This window comes from Eucyclogobius newberryi, unplaced genomic scaffold, assembly GCF_026437365.1.
Source record: "Eucyclogobius newberryi isolate DKJ021-1_F unplaced genomic scaffold, fEucNew1.0.hap1 SCAF_1, whole genome shotgun sequence".
Classification (NCBI taxonomy): domain Eukaryota; kingdom Metazoa; phylum Chordata; class Actinopteri; order Gobiiformes; family Gobiidae; genus Eucyclogobius; species Eucyclogobius newberryi.
In genome coordinates this window covers 30,437,325-30,450,381 of record NW_027315723.1, presented here as the reverse complement: position 1 = coordinate 30,450,381, position 13,057 = coordinate 30,437,325, and the positions used below count along the sequence as shown (strand labels likewise).

The following is a 13,057-nucleotide window of genomic DNA, read 5'->3' as shown; positions in this document are numbered from 1 at the left end:
ATTATTTTTTTTCCTAGGGCCATATTTGAATCCAGTAGCGGAGGGCCGGCCCGCGATCATTGGTGTGAAAAAAAAATATATACAATAATAATAATATTAAATATCAAATATCAAATAAAATATAACTTTTCTGTCAAATATAGGCTAATGAATCTATTATTTAATTAATTTCATGTCATCTTTATTAAGGATACAAGTGCAGACAGACATCTGTCCTAAGGGGAAGCATTTAAAAAAAAAAAATAATAATATATATATATATATATATATATATATATATATATATATATTTATATATATTTATATTTATTTATTTATTTGTTTATTTATTTTAAATATTACTTGGCATGTTTGGCGGGCCGCATTATAAAGACAAACAGGCCGTAGTTTGCCCACCCCTGCTCTGTAGTGTCAGATACACAACTCGTGTATAAGGCCAGGATAACCTCTTTGGCAAGGAGTAAAAGTGATAATAGTAGGTGAGTTTTATTTAGGCCTACATTAGGATACTTTTTTTTCCATGCCATATTCCTACTTTAAAAATGTTACCCAAGTAATAATATCCAGACTTTTAAAAGAGCTATCATTTTATTTGCTAGAAGTAGACTATTTAAATGATAAACTCACTAACTAACTTGAGGTTGCCTCTACTTGAGTAGCTGAAAAAGGTGTACTTGAATGTGATTTTACTGCATGTTTTACTGTTGTGTGAAGCACTTTGAATTGCCTTGTGTACGAATTGTGCTCTACAAAAAACTTGCCTTGCCTACTTTGAATTCAGGTTATTAGCACTCCTTCATTCATAATATATTAAAGGTATGCAGTTGTGCTTGAATAGAGTCTTGTTGTGGTGGAGGATGCTGCATGGCTGCATCCCTGGTGTTCAGGCTGCATGACCGGGGCCCGGAGCTGGTGAGGGAGGTGCTGCTGGAGCGTGGCTGGGAAGAGTACGACAAAAGGCACCGACAGGACGCAGACTGGAACCTGTACTGGAGGGCCTCGCTCTTTCACAAATCTGACTACTACAACCTGATGCCATGGCAACGGCTCAACCACCACCCAAAGACTGTCGGCATCACACGCAAGGTATAGACAATATGAATCTGAGCGGTAATGGTCCCTGGACATTGTGCATTATTACTGGGGAACATCAATAAGTCCAATGGCACTGTCTGATGTTTGGCTTTGCAGCTCAGATAGTACTAAAATAGAATAAAAACAGAACAAACCTCAGCTTTAAAACGAAACTGGAGCTTAAATCTGATGGTTTGTAATTGGCAATATCCTATGTTCAAGTGTTTATGAGCTGTGAATTAATAATGTTAAAAAAATACAGTAAATCTGTTTAGTTTTTCAATAGAAGTTACAAAGGTGCTTGATAATAATGTTTAAAAAAATCTAAATCTGAGCATAAAATAAGGACATTATTCATGAAACATAAAATTGTGTATTTGAAATGTGTAAAATTGTGCTTCTCAGGACTTTTTGACTCGTAACCTGAGAAGAATGAGAACCACATTTGGACCTGGTGTGTACGACTTCAGCCCAGTCGCCTTCATCCTCCCAAACGACTACACACGTTTCCTGACTGAATACAACCGGCAGCGTGTGAACCCGGGCCAGTCAGTCCACTGGATCTGTAAACCAGTGGACCTTTCCCGGGGCAGGGGGATCTTCATCTTTGAGGATATCAAGGACTTGGTGTACGACTCAACTGTGATAGTGCAACGCTACATATCCAATCCTCTTCTCATTTCTGGGTACAAGTTTGACTTAAGGATTTATGTTTGTGTAAAGAGCTTCAGTCCACTAACGGTCTACATCCATCAAGAAGGTCTTGTGCGTTTTGCTACAGAGAAATACCAATTGTCCAATTTGAGGAATTTGTATTCCCATCTCACCAATACTAGCATCAATAAATTCAGCCCCTTCTACAAAACTGATAAGGGTAAAGTCGGTCAAGGGTGTAAGTGGACAATGAGCAAGTTTCGGCATTTCCTCCATTGCCAAGAAATCAATGAACTACTTTTGTGGCAAAGAATTAACAACATTGTAACTTTGACACTCCTTGCCATCGCTCCCTCTGTCCCACACTGTCCCAACTGTGTGGAGCTTCTGGGTTTTGATATTCTCATCGATGTAAAGCTAAAGCCATGGCTCCTGGAAGTCAACTACAGTCCTGCATTAACTCTGGACTGCCAAGCAGACATCACTGTCAAAAAAGGTCTTATAAGTGATCTGATTGATTTGATGAACTATCGCTGGGTGGACCGCTTTCGGGACAAAGCTTATAAAAGAAAATGGCACAAATGTTTAAAAGTCAGTCAGTCTTCATATGTTTCAATGCCAGCACTAACAAATGTAAAATGTTCAACACAGAAAGTTGCGGAAAAGAAACGATCCCAGGTTGATAAGCTTCCTTTTCTGAAAACAAAAAGCCAACAAAAATCCAGTGATTTAGTCTCTCGATACCAAAGACATCTACCGCCTGTTGAAATGAATAACCCAGGCGCTAAGAGTGGAATGGTTAGCACTACCTCAACTATGTATAGTGACAACCGCGTGGAACTGATCCTGGAGCCAAGGACAAAATTGAGAGGGACAAAAAGTCTCCTCTGTCCCGCCATCACAGCACGTCTGCCCGACCTGTCTGAGGTTACAAACCATGATGAGGATGAAACTGAAGCTGAGGTCGCGCCATGCGTCGAGACAGACGTTTCCTTTTCAACATGCGATACACCACAGCAGGAGCGGGGGTCAACTGACTCCTGGAGACTCCCTAACATCCACAGGTGAGGCCAGCCACTCACAACGTAAGATCCTGTGTGTGTGATTGTGTATAATGTAACTACATACTATATTGAGTTTTTGTTGGCTAATATTTGTTGTTATATGTATATTGTCATCACATAAACTGCTCTAGCAAAATGCAAAATTCTGAAGTAATTTGCATGTTTCGTTCACAGTGTTGGGCAGAGACCCATAAACACAGCCTCAAGTCAAAGCAGAGAGAAAGGAGCCGCCGCCCCTCCGCTCAGAGTGGGAGACTTCATCAGGACATTCCCTTTTAACTCTGCCACTCTGAGAGCCTCTCAGGACCGTCTGGATGTGAGGACAGTGATTCAAGAGCTCCTGAAGTTGACCACCAAATTATCTTACAGCAGCCGGTTCAACTGGAGAAGAAGACTGGACAGTGTGCGGGACAGTGAGGGGGACGGGGGCTTGGAGTCCCTGTTCTGGGGGCCCAGAGATCCACCTCTCATCAGCCAATGTCTGAAACATTAAAAGAAGATTCAAAAGTGGATGTAAAAATAGTATGGAGAATACATCCATCCCATCTCCCCCTGCCTTTAGGATCTAAAATAAAAACAGATGTCCAAGAACAAACAACAAGGGTTCTACTAAAACTAAAAGGTTGACCAGAAACATTTTTGGACAAACATTTCACTGGACAGTTTTAGATTTGTCTGAAAAGGGATTGTCTCTTCTGTATTGGTAATTGGGTTGCTCAATACAAAACATGTTCAAGGTGCTTCAGTCATGGATAACTCGAAATTCACAGACCACGTGTACACTGAAATAAAATTTAAAAAACATAAAAATACTGTCTGGCCACGGCACTCCAAACGTCTTGTGTTGTTTGAATGTTCTGTTAACTCATTGAGTCACGTCCTCGGTTAAAACGACAACGCCATGTAACGCACCATCAACCAATTTACAGTATCTGTGCCGCTGCGTGATGATTTATTTAGGAGGATCCCGTGTGCTTTTCCCGTCACTGACAGTTTGCCTCATTGTGTCAGGCTGAACGTGTGGCGTAGTCTTACACTGAGAAGATTGTCCTGTCTAAGTACTGAGCCGCGAGGGCCGGAAACATAATCTCACTACTTATCAGCACGATTGGTTTACATCAAGAATTTGACTGTAAACCAACAACAGCAGAAAATTATGTCATAAAAACATAGCTCTCGTGTTATGGTTAGAGAATATTAGATTGGCTTAATTTCAGTGATTAGCCACTGCTTGTTCCTGCCTCTTATCACAAACCTTTGGACTTGTTCTGTAAAAACTATAATACAGTACTGCATTTCCTTATTCTTCACCGCAGCGTCTTCAGTCAGGAAAAATGGTTCTGTTCAATCTGTTTAGAGTTCCTCAACTATCCTGTTACAAGTATGGACCGCTTGACCAAACACTGGGACGCACAACGAGAAGTCTGAGCACGTCGTCATTGGGGAAGCTATGGCTCAAGACCGATAAAAAACATACAACTTGTTGGAAGAGTCGATGAAAGACTTGGAAATGGCAACGATCCAGACTCCAGATTCAAGACCAGACGACGTTTTATGCGACGTGTGCGATGGAAAGAAACTAAAAGCATCGAAATCCTGTTTGCAGTGTCTGGGGTCGTTTTGCGAGAAGCACTTACAGCCTCACCACAAGTCCCCGGCATTTGAGAAACACAGGTTGACGGAGCCCTCGCGAAACCTGCAAGAAGGAGTTTGTACGAGCCACGGTAAGGCAATGAACATGTTTTGCCGAAAAGACCAGCAATGCGTGTGTTTTCTTTGTCCAGCTGACGGACACAGGGGACATGACATCGTGCCAGTGTTTACGGAGAGGGCTCAAAAGGAGACGGAGCTGGAGAACAGGCAGCAAAAAGTCCTGCAGAAGATCAAGAGTAAAGAGACAGAGTTTGAAACGCTTCAGCAAGAGGAATTTGAAGACTTGATTTGTAATTTACGGTGTGCCACAGGGTTCGGTACTCGGTCCAACTCTGTTTACTCTTTATATGCTGCCATTAGGCAACATTATCAGAAAGCATGTCATTAACTTCCACTGCTATGCAGACGACACTCAGCTGTATTTATCAATGAAACCTGATCAGAGCGATCAAGTAGACAGACTTAGTGCTTGTGTGAAGGAGATAAAAACCTGGATGACACTTAACTACCTGCTTCTTAACCCTGAAAAAACCGAGGTCATTGTGCTTGGCCCTAAGCATCTACGAGACGCTCTATCTGAGCAGATAGTCACACTGGACAATGTTAGTGTAGCCTCCAGTTCTACTGTAAGAAACCTTGGAGTCTTATTTGACCAGGAGCTCTCATTTAAAGCTCATATAAATCAAGCTTGTAAAACAGCCTATTTCCATTTGCGCAACATAGCCAAAATCAGAAGAATCCTGCCTAAAAGTGATGCCGAAAAACTTATCCATGCATTTGTAACGACTAGATTAGACTACTGTAACTCCCTGCTTGCACCATGTCCTAAAAGCTCCATAAAAAGCTTTCAACTGGTTCAAAATGCAGCAGCAAGATTACTAACAGGAACAAAAAGAAGAGAGCACATTACGCCGGTGCTGAAGTCTCTTCACTGGCTCCCCGTCGAGTCTAGAATCAAATTCAAAATTCTACTCTTGACCTACAAAGCCATAAATGACATGGCCCCATCCTACCTCAAAGATGCTATAGAACCATATCATCCAAACAGAGCTCTTCGCTCTCAGAATGCTGGCCTTCTGGTGGTGCCAAGAGTCTCTAAAAGTACTGTAGGAGGTAGAGCGTTTAGCTACCAAGCTCCTGTGTTATGGAATCAGCTCCCGACCCATGTTAAATATGCTGACACAGTCTCTTCATTTAAGTCCAGGCTTAAAACGTTCCTCTTCGAAATCGCTTATGGTCAGAGTAGTTAGGAACAGAAACATAAACCCACAGCTTTAGCTACGCTGCCCTAGGAGTAACTATGCTGGGGGAAGTATGACAGCTTGAGCACTATCCTCTTCTTCTGACTACTTATACTATCAAACAATATTTATTTTTTGATTCCACTTGCAAACTGTTCACCGCCTTCTTTTTCTTTCTTTCACTCCTGAGGACCTGTGGACCCAGATGCCCCTCCCCTGGTGAAGTGGTCCCTGCCCTGTGTGGACGGTCCCTCATCTGCCTGAAGAGTGGGTCCAGCTCGCCCCCGACGGTCCCTCATCTGCCTGAAGAGTGGGTCCAGCTCGCCTCCGACGGTCCCTCATCTGCCTGAAGAGTGGGTCCAGCTCGCCTCCGACGGTCCCTCATCTGCCTGAAGAGTGGGTCCAGCTCGCCTCAGACGGTCCCTCATCTGCCTGAAGAGTGGGTCCAGTTCGCCTCCGACGGTCCCTCATCTGCCTGAAGAGTGGGTCCAGTTCGCCTCAGTCGGTCCCTCATCTGCCTGAAGAGTGGGTCCAGCTCGACTCAGACGGTCCCTCTTCTGCCTGAAGAGTGGGTCCAGCTCGCCTCAGATGGTCCCTCATCTGCCTGAAGAGTGGGTCCAGTTCGCCTCCGACGGTCCCTCATCTGCCTGAAGAGTGGGTCCAGTTCGCCTCAGTCGGTCCCTCATCTGCCTGAAGAGTGGGTCCAGCTCGACTCAGACGGTCCCTCTTCTGCCTGAAGAGTGGGTCCAGCTCGACTCAGACGGTCCCTCTTCTGCCTGAAGAGTAGGTCCAGCTCCAGTCTCCTCGTGTCCGTCTGTGAGAGACGGATCTCTCCTTCACTGGAACTCCTCCAGGTTTCTACGCTTTTTTCCCAAAGAGGTTTTTTTGTAGTTTTTCCTGGCCGAGAAGGAGAGTCTAAGGACAGAGGACCCTGGGACATCGTCCCTCGCCACCACAGACATTGTCTGACTTCATCGCCACCACAGACATTGTCTGACTTCATCGCCACCACAGACATTGTTGATTCATTTCTCCCTGTGGCCCTCAGAGGCAACTGTTGTTGTGATTTTGGGCCTTACAAAAATAAATTGATTTGATTTGATGATTTGTCTCGTGGCCCTGCGACAAGTTGGCCACTGTCCAGGGTGTACCCCGCCTAAGGCCCGAAGTCACTGGGATAGGCTCCAGTCACCCGCGACCCCGAAAGGGAACAAGCGGTAGAAAATGGATGGATGGATTTGTATCGTCAAGGAGAAGAAAGACAAACTTTGAGATGACGATCCGCACCCAACAGAAGAACAAAGTGCACTGAGTTAGAGAGCTTAAAGAAACGGCGGCGGCAGTGCTGACTGATAAACTGCAAAACCTCTTGATTGATGGTTCAGCGAACGATTCTGTGGACGATTAGTGTCCGCGAACCAGAGAGGATTTTCTCAAATATTCCCCGGACATCACGCTAGATCTGAACACAGTCAACGGTCAACTAGCGCTGTCCGATTTCGACAGACGAGTTAGGCTAATCGACTATCCGCACCACCCAGAGAGATTTCGAGATCGGAGGAAATCAAAGAAAGCCTGAGCGGTCGATGTTACTGGGAGGTGGAGTGGACTGGGCAGGAAGGTGTGTATGTGGCGGTTGCGTACAAGAGCATCAAAAGGCAAGGGTCCTCAATAGAGTGCTTATTCGGGTACAACGATCGATCCTGGGCGTTGTACTGCGGTAAAAACAGTTACGTCTTTTGGTTCAATGGCGTCAGCTGTCCGGTTTCAGGTCCGTGCTCGACTAAAATAGGAGTGTACTTGGATCATGCGGCCTGAGTGTTGGCGTTTTATGGCGTGTCGCAAACGATGACCTTGCTGCACAGAGTTCGGACGACGTTCACCCAGCCGCTGCACGCCGGGCTGTGGTTGTACTATCCTGTCGGGATCAAATAAACAAACTCATTCTCTAAAGATCTGTGTATTTAAAAGGCTCTAAAAACGTAAGAAAGACATCATTACATTCTTTAGGCCTAATATTTAAAGTGGATGTGACAGGTTTTCAAGTTTTTCTAATATTTAGTGTGCCCTGGTATCTAATATAATACCAGGGGAAAATGTCAAGAGGCAGTTTGTAAAGAAGTTAAAAAACAGCTGAGTTCTAAAAATTAATCCCTTCATCGATACACAAAATACCATCTAAAATGCAGACACAGTTTATGCACAACTGACTCAATCTTATGACAGTTTAGACATTCATTTAACAAAATAAATGTGTCATGTATTTTTACTTGTCAAATAAAACATTTGGGAAAACTGCAAAATCCAAATCAAATATATTAACTTGAACTACCTTTTATGAAACAAGTGATCTAACTTGACATATGTAGATGAGTTACTTGTACACTTTTTATTGTAACACAGAGGGTCTAATTGTTCATTCAAATTATCAGATTACATTTTCCTTTGAGATTATCGTGTGTTTTGAATTATTTTGTATTATATTATCAAAGTGTGATTTTCCATCCCAATTTCCAAACTTGCACGAGTATTTCGATTACTTTTAGAAGGAGTACTCCGTTTTTTTAAAGTAAGATGGCCAACACTCATATTCATACCATTTCATTGTGTTTTGCATGGTTGTGTGTGAGCTATTTGAAAAAGCTAATAAATATGTTCGTGAAGAGGACATGGTCAGTTTGTCGTCAGGTGTAATGAGGTCGTTCAGCGGCTCCACATCGTCTTTTGTGACCCTCATACATTATTCCTGAGGCGCTTAAAGGCCACTTAGCTGCATATTCTTCTACTGCAATTTAATTTGATACTTGACAGACTGACATTGACCGTGGTGATAGAAATCTCAACCAGGGATTAATCAATTATACACACAGTTTGGAAAAAAGCAGTACAATTAAACTGTGGGAAATGTTTTTAAATGAATCTTTTACACAATGTAATGTAAAATGAGCAAAAGTCTGTGTGATGTTAAGACACCACTAGACCACCACTATATTTTATCTTTGGGGGGGAAAAAAGCCTTATAAATGTAGCCTAAAGTAACATTGGCATTGGAGTGGGTCCAGCTCGACTCAGACGGTCCCTCATCTGCCTGAAGAGTGGGTCCAGCTCGACTCTCCTTCACTCTGAAACTCCTCCAGGTTTCTACTTTTTCCCAAGGAGGTTTTTTGTAGTTTTTCCTGGCCGAGAAGAGGGTCTAAGGACAGAGGACTCTGGGACATCGTCCCTCGTCACCACAGACATTGCTTGATTCATTTTTTACTGTCGCCCTCAGAGGCAACCGTTGTTGTGATTTTGGGCGTTACAAAAATAAATTGTATTAAATTGAATTGAATTGAACGGTTGGTACATTTCAGTAGGAATAATAAGAAAGAACCTTTAAATGTGAACTAAAGTAATTCTCTTTCCCTACTTTAGGCCTATTATAGACCTTTACAACACTGTGGGAAAACTTATCCAACATCTTAGTTTTTCACTGCCTCCACTTGTACTACGACCAGGGCTCAGTAGATGGCGCTGTTGAACACTCTTTTGAAAGGGTCTGATAATATACAATGGGTGATTTTTAAATGTGGAAAACATCCGAACCACACATGCAAGATAACTGATTAATAAAAATGATAGATGATTACATATTGCAACCTGAATAATCTATCACTTCCGCTATGATTTACTGTATATAGGTTTTGGCTATAAATATATAATTATGTTGTAATCAGGTCTCTTTGGAAACTAGACACCGAATGCGAAGAAGTTCACCTCTAGAAAAGACATTATAATTAAAAAGGTGTCATAAAAAACTACGGTAATAGCTTTTAATGGGATAAAAGAGCATGCAGCGACATGTCTACTGTCTGCAAACGGAATTATGCACCTCAGGCTAATCCAATAATATGGGGCCTATTGGAACTGACAGTAGTTTCATCTTACACGTGAGATCTGTAATATTGTGTGCCTATTTCCAAATAACTGCTTGTTTTCACACAGCTACACTGACATTTATTTCGTTTATTTGACATTTACTTAATTTATTTGAAGTGTGACAGTGCATATTATAAAGGTGGTGTCCATTTTGTTATTTATTGATGATAATTTACCGATGCTGTCACGGAAATGTATGAACAGAAGGAGATAGTACATAGAGCAGCTGTTAGTCATCATGTTGTTTCCCGCAATATGAAATCAGCCATTATTGTGACCCAGTGTGGTGTAATCATTAGCCGTAGTTTCAGTTTGAACGGTGAGATCCGGGGTGAGATTCAGGTTTCTATGTACGTTATTGTGAAATGTGGGAAAGAATAAAACACAATCCCACATTATGTCATCAAAGTTGGAAGGGTAGACAGTAACTGCCACTTTGGCCATTCATACTTTACGGTATAACTTATGAATCATTTCCGAAGTTTTAAATGGAAGAGTTGCAGAGATACATCGACTCATTATATAAGAGTTTGGTCCGACACAAACTACCAGATGTGTGCTCTTCACACATTAAACACATTAAATGACGCTCTTCTTGTTTTCTACGTCAACAAATATGGTGTTTGTCTAATGTGATGACGGTAATAAAACACAAGTTTTTAAGAAGGAAAAAAGTTGACAAAGGTTGATTTTATTAATGATTTACCTTTTCATTCTAAATTAGCTTTAGTCTTGGTTTTGTCTTTAAGGCATCAACATTTGTTTTCAATAAAAAATAATTGTTGTGTCAAAAAGTATATTCAGATATCGCAATAATATTAAGGCTATTGCGGTACTGAACCATATCATGTCAATATCGTACTTTACACGTACACTTACACGTACAAAGGCAGGCTTCCACTGGCGCCACAGCTGCCCTGGGGCTGACTGACAGGCTCATGCCTACACACCATCTTCAACCTGAAGAAAGTTGGACACAATGACAGAATGAACTGGTCAGACACTTGAGCGATAACTGAATTTGCTTTCACTATGAGGTAGTTCACTGAGCTTCGATGTTTAAACCAAACGCAACTCAATATTCAAGGACACAAAATGTTTACAATGGCACAATATTAATACCATTGTCCTGGGGTTGGTGGTTCACTCTGGGACGGGGCAGTGCGCTTCATAGGAAAATGGTGACTGGGTTATCGTCCTCGCTGCTGCTTCCACTCACAACTGTATGGGAACTGGACGGACTTAAAATGTGTAGAATTTGCTTTGCCTGGTCCATTGATGAAAAAATGCAGTGTTTGCTGTGGCTTGTCGTTGACCTCTGAACCCTGCGGGGCCCGAGATACTTCCTGATCCCGACTGTGGCATTGACAAAGATGGAAATGTGTTTTCTCTCCCACAGAAACTACGGATCGAATTTCCATATTATTCTTTTTATGATTGCATACTTTGGTTGTGCGGTTTTCACATGCAAAGAGGGTAAAACAAATAACTGTAGCTGTAGGAATAGTTGTTCTAATTAAAAGCTGTAGGCATAAGTATGTAAAAAACAAAAACAAAAAAACAATACTTCATCTGCAGAATATTTGCTGTAATTATTTGATGTACAACTATAATGAATATTTGAAAAGGTATGTATTATATTATGTTCTCAATCTACATGTTGTATTCCTTGAACACTTTAACACTCTCTTTACAGCACTTCGCGTTTGCTCATAAGCGTGAACTTTGACCCGATACTTCTCGTACCTTTGTCTTCTGCTTCATGACTTTCTCAAATCCATTCATAACTTTTCATCTTTGCGTGGAATGTTTTAATGTTTGTCATTGCTTTCTGTTGTGGATCTGCAGCAAAGCGACAGATTTGCTCTTGGCTTTTTGTCGGGACAAAATGTTTTGATTGAATCTGACTAAAGAGCTAAATAGTTGCTTGGGCAATAGCAAAAATATGTCATGTAAAATTCCACATTCTTGTCTCACCCACGGTCAAATGCTAAGCTCCAGAGACAAAAGTGCATAACATTGGTTCATTTTTAAAGTGGGGGAATGTGGCTTGTGTTGGAGGGCTTGAGGTGGTAAGGTGAAGAAACATGACCAACATAACTCTAATACTGCACCAATGAGAAGAAACATAACCATCAACATAACTCTAATACTGCACCGATGAGAAGAAACATGACCATCAACATAACTCTAACACTGCACCAATGAGAAGAAACATGACCATCAACATAACTCTAATACTGCACCAATGAGAAGAAACATAACCATCAACATAACTCTAATACAGGACCAATGAGAAGAAAAATGACCATCAACATAACTCTAACACTGCACCAATGAGAAGAAACATGACCATCAACATAACTCTAATACTGGACCAATGAGAAGAAACATGACCATCAACATAACTCTAATACAGGACCAATGAGAAGAAACATGACCATCAACATAACTCTAATACAGGACCAATGAGAAGAAACATGACCATCAACATAACTCTAACACTGCACCGATGAGAAGAAACATGACCATCAACATAACTCTAATACTGCACCGATGAGAAGAAACATAACCATCAACATAACTCTAATACTGCACCAAAGAGAAGAAACATGACCATCAACATAACTCTAACACTGCACCGATGAGAAGAAACATGACCATCAACATAACTCTAATACTGGACCAATGAGAAGAAAAATGACCATCAACATAACTCTAACACTGCACCAATGAGAAGAAACATGACCATCAACATAACTCTAATACAGGACCAATGAGAAGAAACATGACCATCAACATAACTCTAATACTGGACCAATGAGAAGAAACATGACCATCAACATAACTCTAATACTGGACCAATGAGAAGGAACATGACCATCAACATAACTCTAACACTGCACCAATGAGAAGAAACATGACCATCAACATAACTCTAATACAGGACCAATGAGAAGAAACATGACCATCAACATAACTCTAACACTGCACCAATGAGAAGAAACATGACCATCAACATAACTCTAATACAGGACCAATGAGAAGAGACATGACCATCAACATAACTCTAATTCTGGACCAATGAGAAGAAACATGACCATCAACATAACTCTAATACTGCACCAATGAGAAGAAACATGACCATCAACATAACTCTAATACAGGACCAATGAGAAGAAACATGACCATCAACATAACTCTAATACTGCACCGATGAGAGGAAACATGACCATCAACATAACTCTAACACTGCACCAATGAGAAGAAACATGACCATCAACATAACTCTAACACTGCACCGATGAGAAGAAACATGACCATCAACATAACTCTAATACAGGACCAATGAGAAGAAACATGACCATCAACATAACTCTAACACTGCACCAATGAGAAGAAACATGACCATCAACATAACTCTAATACTGCGCCAATGAGAAGAAACATGAC

General features: G+C 41.5%; 1 protein-coding gene and 1 pseudogene across 1 annotated transcript; both read left to right on the top strand.

Moving 5' to 3' along the window:
- Positions 1-830: 830 nt before the first annotated feature.
- On the top strand, positions 831-3,385 carry ttll2 (tubulin tyrosine ligase-like family, member 2). Its single transcript, XM_072451632.1, has 3 exons — positions 831-1,086; positions 1,480-2,792; positions 2,967-3,385. Exons 1-3 carry the CDS (start codon positions 865-867, stop codon positions 3,283-3,285), a joined length of 1,854 nt encoding a protein of 617 aa, XP_072307733.1. The 5' UTR covers positions 831-864; the 3' UTR covers positions 3,286-3,385.
- A 135-nt stretch (positions 3,386-3,520) lies between these two features.
- Positions 3,521-7,621, top strand: LOC140363702 (tripartite motif-containing protein 16-like; annotated as a pseudogene).
- The last annotated feature ends 5,436 nt before the right edge of the window (positions 7,622-13,057 follow it).

What these genes read in the sequence shown, in the direction of transcription:
- ttll2 (XM_072451632.1), top strand. Translation starts at nt 865, where the DNA reads ATGGCTGCATCCCTGGTGTTCAGGCTGCATGACCGGGGCCCGGAGCTG. An exon ending in CTGTCGGCATCACACGCAAG is followed by an intron (nt 1,087 to 1,479) that starts GTATAGACAATA and finishes TGTGCTTCTCAG; the next exon opens with GACTTTTTGACTCGTAACCT. An exon ending in AGACTCCCTAACATCCACAG is followed by an intron (nt 2,793 to 2,966) that starts GTGAGGCCAGCC and finishes TTTCGTTCACAG; the next exon opens with TGTTGGGCAGAGACCCATAA.